Source organism: Leucoraja erinacea, chromosome 17 (assembly GCF_028641065.1).
Source record: "Leucoraja erinacea ecotype New England chromosome 17, Leri_hhj_1, whole genome shotgun sequence".
Taxonomy (NCBI): Eukaryota; Metazoa; Chordata; class Chondrichthyes; order Rajiformes; family Rajidae; genus Leucoraja; species Leucoraja erinaceus.
Window position 1 is genome coordinate 8,732,791 of NC_073393.1, and position 10,025 is coordinate 8,742,815.

General features: G+C 41.4%; 1 protein-coding gene across 1 annotated transcript in view; it reads left to right on the forward strand.

Moving 5' to 3' along the window:
* slc6a2 (solute carrier family 6 member 2) overlaps positions 1 to 7,593 on the forward strand; it is a 112,441-nt gene extending 104,848 nt beyond the window's left edge. The window contains exons 14-15 of the mRNA XM_055648448.1: positions 1,290 to 1,361; positions 1,954 to 7,593. Of these exons, the coding sequence (XP_055504423.1) occupies positions 1,290 to 1,361; positions 1,954 to 1,977 (96 nt within the window). The 3' untranslated portion in view covers positions 1,978 to 7,593. The remainder of the gene's footprint in view (positions 1 to 1,289; positions 1,362 to 1,953) is intronic.
* Positions 7,594 to 10,025: the final 2,432 nt, after the last annotated feature.

Consider the following 10,025-nt stretch of genomic DNA (forward strand, 5'->3'; position numbering starts at 1 on the left):
TCCTTAATGTTGTGTTCTATTCTTATTAATGTGCTGCAATGGCAACTTGAATTTCACTACACCAATTGGTGTATGTGACAATAAATGAACCTTAGAAATGGACAGGCGTCGTTTCGGGTTGAACAAGGGATCCAACCTGAAACGTTGTCTGTCCATTACCCCTCCACAGATGCTGCCTGACCTGCTGAGTTCCTCCAGCAATATTATTTTAAACTCTAATTCAAATGGCTGACTTTGAGTTCTTCTGCCCAATATACTTCAGACTTCAGAGATACAGGCCCTTCGGCCCACCGAGTCCACGCCGACCAGTGATCACCTGCTCACACTAGTTCTATGTAATCCCACTTTCTCATCCACTCCCTACACACTAAGAGCATTTTTACAGAGGCATATTAACCTACAAACCCACATTTCTTTGAGATGCGGGAGGAAACCAGAGCACCCAGAGGAAACCCACACAGTCACAGAGAAAATGTACAAACTCCACATCGACAGCACCCAAGGTCAGGATCGAACCTGGGTCTTGGCCGCTGTGAGATATTGACTCTACCAGCTGTGTCACAGTGCCGCCCTAAGGCCCATGTTCTAAGGGCAAGGAACGTACATCTTAGTTCCCAAAAAGAGCTTGTGGATCAGGCAGCATCTGTGGAGGGGATGGACAGACGCGCTTTGGTACGGGGCCTTTCTTCAGACTCTGAAGAAGGGCCTCAACCCGAAACATCGTCAGTCAAGTCCAAGCTCACCACAGATGATGCCTGACCCACCTAAACACCCCTTGGCAGCTAATGTTTTCACAATACAAATATATCATAAAACCAAATGCACATTTTAACAATAATAAAGTAACAAAACAGAATAAAAGAGGATCCCCACTTTCTGGCAAGTGCCATCAGTCAATAGGTAGTTCCTTTAGACCCTCAAAGTATGATAAAAAGGGTTCCCATGTCAAATAAAACTTTTTCACAGGCCCCCTCAATGTGAATTTAATCTTTTCTAGCCTTAAAAAAAAAATCACGTCTTCCAGCCAAGTAGCAGCAGATGGAGGAGTGGTAGATTTCCAGACCAGCAAGATTCTCCTACGGGCCAAAAGTGATGTAAATGTGATGATATCAGACTGGGTTGCGTTTAAACCCAAGGTTTTATCTGCTATACCAAATACAGCTACAAGCGGGCATTTAGAAAGAATGACTATGAAGACAAGGCAATATCAGTAGAAAATGTGAAAAGGGTAGATTTTAGATGGTGACTTTACCAATGATTCTAATCATTCTGGTCTGTCGTTCATTTAGAGAATAGCTTACTGCATTACTCCTGAGAATGAACATTATCTTGTGGAGCAAGGAAAAGTGCAACAGTTTAAGGTAAGTAAAACTACTCCTGCTGAACTCATTAACCATTACATCATTTTGACAATGTCAAGAACCTAGTGAATGGTATGACTGGTAGTTACTAATTTAATCGTGATTTAGAGTCGTAGAGTCAAACAGCATAGAACAGGCCCTTCGGCCTAACTTGCCCACACTGGCCAACATGTCCCAGTTACACTAGTCCCGCCTGCCTTTGGCCCATATCGCTCCAAACCTGTCCTATCCATGTACCTGTCTAACTGTTTCTTAAACGTTGCGATTATCCCTGCCACAACTACCTCCTCCGACAGCTCAGTCCATACACCCTCCACCCTTTGTGTGAAAAAGTTACCGCTCAGATTCCTATTAAATATTTTCCCTTCCACTTGCTGGTTCTCGATTCACCTACTGTGGGCAAGAGACTATGTGCGTCTTCCCGATCTATTCCTCTCATGATTTTATACACCTCTATAAGATCATCCCCTCATCCTCCAGTGCTCCAAGGAATAGAGTCCAAGCCTGCTCAACCTTCCCCTATATAACTCAAACCCTCGAGCCCTGGCAACATCCTTGTAACATGTATGTTATGTATTTGTTCATTTCACAGCTGGAACATTGGCTTGCGATATGAAGGCTTCCAAAGCAGCTCCAACACACTATGAGATGCAATGAAAAGAATAAATTCCTGGTTTTTGAAAGATTTTTCAATTCAATTAGCCTTTCAAAGATATCGGATTCATTACGCGTCAAGTTTGGTGCCATGCCCTGCCTGATTTAATGTGGATGGCTGGGCAGAGGAGAGTTATTTATTTTGTGACGTTTTTCATGCATGGAGTGTGACAGACTGCAGTTGTCTATATAACGTTAATTATACAACACGGAATATTATTTCTTCCTTCATTAATGCCGCATGAATGCATTAAAGAAAAAAATCCATGGGCATTTGAGAGCATCCAGCAGCATTTTTTAAAAACTGTGTTCTTGCCAGCAAAAATGTAGGCAGGCAATTTGTAGACCACTGTTTTCCTTTAAAAAGTATATTCCATCATTGCAAACTGACATGAATATTGGTTCCTCCATGACATAACCACGAGGATCTCTGTTCAAAGCAGCTTAACTGAATGTCATCAGTCATGTTTCTAACAATAAACTAATTTACAGTTTGTTCTGTATTTGTACACATGTTAAATGTAAACCTCCCGGAAGATCGTCTGCTTGTGATAGATTCTAGCCTTAAATTACCGAAACTACTGCCAATGTCTCTCAACGCTTTCACTCTGACCAAATATCTTGAGTTTAATCTCCCTCGTTCATGACCCTTCACAGGAGAGAGTTTGTTTGGCAAATTTCATTGTGAGAACGCTAACTCATGTGTTCGACATTGCTGTGATCACAGGATTTAAGTAAATGCTGACTGTGCGGATGCCTCCACAATGATGGTTTTCTAAGGTTTGTTTTGTTTAGTTATAGAGATTCAGCATGGAAACAGGCCCTGCGGCCTTCCCGAGACCATGCCAACCACCAAAATACTCGTTCCACATGACCCCACTTTCTCATCCACTCCCCACACACTAGGGACCATTTACAGAGGGCCGGTTAACCCACAAAGCCGCACGTCTTTGGAGATATGAGGGGAAACCGGGGCACCCGGAGGAACCACAGGGAGAACGTGCCAACTCCACACAGACAGCACCAGAGGTCAGGATCGAACCTGGGCCTCTGGCACTGTGAGGCAGCAGCTCTACCAGCTGCTCCATTGTGCTGCCCTGTATGTGGTCCGCATATGTTATGTATTCATCAATAAGTTTTCTAAAGAAGAAATTTCACCTTCTTATTTCTAAGCAAAGATGGAAATCTTGTAAATCCACCTGTGCAGCCATTTTAAAGACTTCCGCTTTCAAACCTCTCATTTATCCCAATTTAACATGCTGTTTTCTATACACAAACATGTACTGCGATTGTCACATGGTTAGCTGCTAGTCTTTGTCTTTAGTGAATTCTGCCTATTACATTCCACAATTGCAAAAGCATATCGACAAAATTAGGAGAAGTGATTTTTTCGCCATTAATTCGTCAGGTTTAGTAAAAAAAAAAACCAAGACCATGTGCTGTTGGTACAGGAGCATTAAACATGAAATGATTTAATACATGATTCCTCTGACCAACACTGCAAAGAAATACACACTTCTCTCTGTATAATCTCGCTACATTGATCACACTGTATTGAGTTAAAGGCATGAAAATCATTCAGTTAAAGGTGCTCAGTCAGTGATGTACTGTTTCTCAGTCACAATTTGTGCCTAAACTAAAAAACAACACTAGTGATAATCATTTGTCTTTCCCCAAACAATCCATGAATAACCAAATCTTTTGCCGTTTATATTCCAGGCAGAACGCTCTCGAAGGGCCGAATGGCCTCATTCAGCTCCTAGAAACATAGACATAGAAAACAGGTGTGGGAGTAGGCCATTCGGCCCTTCTAGCCAGCACCGCCACCATTCATTATGATTATGACTGATCATCCAAAACCAGTACCCCATTCCTACTTTTTCCCCCATATCCCTTGATTCCATTAGCCCTAAGAGCTCTATCTAACTCTCTCTTGAAAACAGCAAGTGAATTGGCCTCAACTGCCTTCTGTGGCAGAGAATTCCACAGATTCACAATTCCTGTGTCTCATGATCTAATTTACTTATTTATATTCCAATTTCAAGCTGAAGAGTTTATGTAATTAGACAGCTTGCCAAATGTGTCAGGTCTTGACCCTGGTTTGTGGTAGGGTTTTTTTTTGTTTGTTATTTTTTTAAATTTCAAACTCAAAACTCACTAAAGTGCAATGCAAAGTGATTTCCCACCTGCCGTGGTTCTGACTTGTTTTAATTGTAAAACATCCAGTGAAAAACTGTGGCAGTGGAAGGTGGACATCAAGTGAGACAACAGCCAGTTAGATCAGGAACAATATTCTAGCCCTGTAGAGAGAATTTATGTTACTGATCTTCATCTCCACCTTGATTGCCTACCTTTGGGTTTGTCGTCTAGTTCATGCAGCTTTGTAGGTAAGGAGGGGACGGTCTACAATGATCAGGAAGGCAGATGTCCGGAAACATCAGACCCATCTGCTTGCTGAACCCCGGCTACACGTGACAACAAACTAAACTGAGCCGAGCATTAAACAGACAAGAGGAAAGACTTACTGAAGAGAGTGCAGTTAATCCCGATGGTGATAGAGAGAAAAAGCAGCTTACATGTAAAAAGTGCTGGAGAAACTCAGCGGGCCAGGCAGCATCTCTGGAGAAAATGGATGGGTAACGTTTTGGGCTGGAACACTTTTTGAAACTGAAAGTTAACGAAGGGGGGAGAGGGGGAATTGGAGGTAGGAAAAGCCCAGATAAATCAGTGCCAGCAATAGATGACCAATGAAGGGTGGAGCCCATCATAGCCCATTGGCACAACCCTTTGATATCACCTCTTCCCCAGCCTACAATGGGCCATTATGGCCTCCACACTTCCTATTGATGCCCCTGATTTGTTCTGGCCTTTTCCTACCTCCAGTTCCCCCACCCCACCCCACCCCTTTTACTTTCAATCTGAAGTAGGGTTCTCACCCAAAATGTAACCCATCCTTTATCTCCAAAGACCTGACCCACTGAGTTGCTCCAGCACTTTTGTGTCTACCTTCGGTTTAAACCAGCATCTGCAGTTCCTTCCTACAGCTTAAATGTACATATTATCCTTCATATCACTTTCAACTTGGCCCAAAGCACTTCTGAAATATTGTCATAGTTAGAACACATGAAAGGCAGCAGTATTTACACATGGCAGCTCCTAGTTCTAACAATATAAAAATGCCTCAACCATTCTGTTGTTGATTGAAAAATAAATATTGGCCCAGAAATTAGTAGCTACTTCTACAAGTGGTCTTTGAAAAAGTGTCTTATTTGTCCATAGTTGGAGGTCAGGTGAGACCTAGCCTTAACGTCTTTGCTGAAAGACAAAGTTGATCGCCCACAGTACTGCACGGAAATGCCATTCAATGTTTCTGTATTTCTGGAGAGTGTCTGGAACCTGATTGAGGTGAGAGTGCTGCCAAATCAGTCAGACTTTACACTATTGTGAAATGAATATTTGATAAGTGAATTCCTGCCTCCTGCAGACTTGTCATTTGTCCATGTTATATATATGGACAAATGACAAGTCTGATATATATATTTGTTAAGCAGTTCAGGTGAAGTTTTCTCCTGAAATTTGATTGAAACCCTAATGTAAATCTTGTACCAGAATTTCCATGTAAGCAACCTAGAGTAAAGGGTCAGTGTTTGCATTCGTGAGAGATTACTATGTGGAAATTGCCTGCTGTGTAACTCTGACAAACATAGAAACATAGAAAATAGGTGCAGAATTAAGTCATTCGGCCCTTCGTCCCAGCACTGAGCCTTGCGGCACCCCACGAGTCACTGCTAAATACTTCAGTATAAATGAACTTGCAAAGGGATTGGAGTGTCCTGTTAAGGGTTTAATTTAGTTTAGTTTAGGTTAGAGGTACAACTTGGAGACAGGCCCTTCAGCACACCGAGTCCTCGCTGACCAGCGATCATCCGTAAACCAGTTCTATCCTACACACACTAGGGACGATTTACAGAAGCCAATTAACGTCCAAACCAGCACGTCTTTGGAATGTGGGAGGAAACCGGAGCACTGAAAAAAAACCCCACGTGGTCACATGGAGAACATACAAAACCCGTACAGACAGCACTCATAGTCAGGATGAAACCCGGTCCGTGGCGCTTTAAGGCAGCAACTCTACCACTGCGCCACTGTGCTGTTATTTTGACATTAAATGTAATCAAGTCTGACAGTGTTCTTTGTTACAATGCTCATATATCCTGACTTTCAGAATGATGAGTTAGTTGTGACATTGTGTGCATTATAGAGAATCATAGAATCATAGAGTGATACAGAGTAGAAACAGGCCCTTCGGTCCAACTTGCCCACATCATCCAACATGTCCCAGCTACACTAGTCCCACCTGCCTGCGCTTGGTCCATACCCCTCCAAACCTGTCCTATCCATGTACCTGTCTAACTGTTTCTTAAACGATGGGATAGTCCCAGCCTCAACTACCTCCTCTGGCAGCTCGTTCCTTACAGCCACCACACTTTGTGTGAAAAAGTTACCCCTCAGATTCCAATTAAATCTTTTCCCCTTCACCTTAAAACTATGTCCTCTGGTCCTCGACTCACCTACTCTAGGCAAGAGACTCCGTGAATCTACCCAATCTGTTCCTCTCATTAGAAAACAGTGTTTTGAATTAATCTTGGAAAGGACAACAGGGGCAGAACTGAAGGTGGACACTTGGTTACGACCAAGTTCATCTACATACTCAGTTATCTTAAATAGGTTCTTAGCTTTCTTCCTGCCCACCTAAGATACTTTGACAGGTATTGTTGTCCAAGAATGTCTAATCCATATTTGCGGAGTGATGACTTTAAAAGCACTTTGATTATTGGTGACTTTACACATTTAAACAATGAAAATGTTCATTGTGTATTTAAAGTCTTTAGGCCTTCAGATATTCTTAATTTTGTTTCATAATAGAGCTTTTCCTTATGAAAACCATCGCAAATAAATTCCTATCCACAAAATACTTTCCAAAGCAAACTGATGACCAAAAAGCTAGTTTTATGTTTTCTCAATTAATGTATATTTAAAAAAAATAAAATCTTAGTTTTTTTTTAGGTTAAGTGATTGTTATCATTGAATTAATTTCCTTAAAACATCATGTATATAATTGTTTCTAAATTGTAATCAGCTGTAAGATGTCTTGAAATATTAAAATATGTTAATCTGCCTGTATTAAAGATTCACAATATTCAACTAAAGCTCTTTTCTAAAAAAGATGATTGTCGGCCTGTCTTAGAACTGCAGATGCTGGTTTACACAAAAGGATACAAAGTGCTGGAGTAACTCAGTGAGTCTGCTAGTGTTACATGTTTTCATATGTTAAATAATCAAATGCATTTATCAAAAAAGTGTTTATAAAATGTGCTTGTAAAATCAATATTTTAATGTACTGTTAATGTTAAATTTGTTTTTGTGCTTTGTGTAAATATGACCGTTTAGAGCTGTATATTATACAGAATTATAGAATATTAAGATATTGTGTAAATTACAAATTACTGTTTAAAGTGGTTGGTTTTCTCTATAATGTCGTAAGAAAATGCAAACTGTAATAAAGTATATACTCTTATATTGATATCAGTCTTTCATTCTTAGATGAAGAAGCATTTTATCAACTTTAACCTCTGCTAAAAATGTCACTGGTTTAAAATATTTGTAACACATGGGTGAGGATTTGAAGTACATCTTTCAAGAGTCAAGAGTCTGGAGTGTTTTATTGTCATGTGTCCCAGATAGAACAATGAAATTCTTACTTGCAGCAGCACAACAGAATATGTAAACATAGTACACTTTAAGCAATATAATAAATGAGAAAAAAAGTTCAGTGTGTGAATGTATATATATATATATATATACTGAACTTTTTATCTCATTTATTGTGTGTGTGTGTGTGTGTGTGTATATATATATATATATATACATACAGACACACATACATACGTACACACGCACGCACACACGTTGAAAAACAAACTATAATAGTGCAATAATAACAATAGTCTATGTGGTTCAGAGCTTAATGGAGATTGTGGTGTTTAATAGTCTGATGTTTGTTGGGAAGAAGCTGTTCTTGAACCTGGACATTACAGTTTTCAGGCTCCTGTGTCTTCTTCCCGATGGGAAGGGTGAAATGAGAGCGTGGCTTAAGGTGCTGTGGATCTCTGATGCTGCCGGCTATGTCTTCCAATAAGCATTATTAACCGCACAAAGAGCACATTCTTTATTTCCCTCGGTGATAATTAGAGTATTATTCCATGGGTTGTGCTGGCTTATTCAAAACATTGCGCCAATCTCACACGAGACAATAGAATAAGGTTTTGGTTTGACTGGTTCTCGCTAGGTGAAAAGTTCCCAAAATGGGGGAGTAAAAGTCACAGCAATCAGCCAAGCCAACAGTTGTCAAAACAAAGATGTGAATCCGCCAGTGCAATAACACGAGTATGAAAGTACATTAGAGTTTAGAGATACATCATGAAAACAGGCCCTTCGACCCACCGAGACCACACACCGATCATTCCTTCACGCTAGTTTGATGGTATCCCACTTTCTCATCCACTCCCTACACTTAATGGGCCATTTTACAGAGAGGACAATTAACCTACAAACAGACATGTCTTTAGGATGTGGGAAGAAATTAGAGCACCTGGAGGAAACCCACGTGGTCACAGGGAGAACATGGAAACTCCACACAGACAGTTTCCCGGGTAAGGATTGAACCCAGGACTCTGGCGCTTTAAGGCAGCTGCTCTACCAGGTAGAATACCTAGAATCATACAGCACTGAAACATGCCATTCTGCCCAACACATGCATGCTAGCCAAGATGTAAATCAAATCCCATTTGCCCACATTTTGTCCATGTCCCTCTAAACCTTTCCTATCCATGTACTTGTACCAATGTATTTTAAATGTTGTTATTGTACCTGTCTCAACTACCTCCTCTGATCCTCTACTCTCTGTTAAAAAAGCTTGCCGCTCAGGTTCATATTAAATCTTTCCCCTCTCACCTTAAACCTATGCCTTCTGGTTCGTGTTTTTCCAACCCTGGGTAATAGACTGTGTGCACTCACCCTATCGATTCAACTTTAGAAACTTTAGAGATATAGCGTGGAAATGGGCCCTTCGGCCCACCAAGTCTGTGCCGACCAGCGATCACCCCGTACATTAGCACTATCCTGCACAGTAGGGACAATGTACAAGTTTACCGAAGTCAATAAACCTACAAACCTGCATGTCTTTGGAGTGCGGGAGGAAACCGGAGCACCCAGAGAAAACCCACGTGGTCATAGGTAGAACGCACAAACTCCGTACGGACCGCACCCGTAGTCAGGATCGAACCCGGATCTCTGGCGCTGTAAGTCAGCAACTCTTTTGTAATTGTCCCTGGTCTGTTTCCACCTTCCCACCTGTGCCGCCAAAAACAAACAAATGCATTATTAGAGCCAATTCCATGTATATAACACGAGTGCCACGGTGGCACAGCGGTAGAGTTGCTGCTTACAGCACCTACAGCACCAGAGATCCGGGTTCGATCCCGACTACGGGTGCCGTCTGTCTGGAGTGTTTGGACGCTTTCCCCGTGACCGCGTTGGGTTTTCGCCAAGATCATCGGTTTGTAGGTTATATGGCCTGGTGTAAATGTAAACAATTGTCCCTAGTGTGTGTAGGATAATGTTAGCGTGTAGGGATCGCTGTTCGGTGAGGACTCAATGGGCTGAAGGGCCTGCCTCTAAACTAAACTAAATACGCAAATTGCGGTGGAAACACTCAGGGGGTCAGGCAGCATCTTTGAAAAGAAAGTGATCAACAATCCTTAACTCTTTCTCCCCCCCCCATGCATGCTGCCTGGCCTGAATATTTCCAACATTTTTTTTCCTTCATTCCCTCTCTGTAATTACCTGCTCCAGTTCACTGGATAATTTAAAACTCAACTGAGTCAGCGTTCCTGATTCACAATTAAAGTATAAATTTAGCAACGGCATTATTTGCAAATATTATATTCT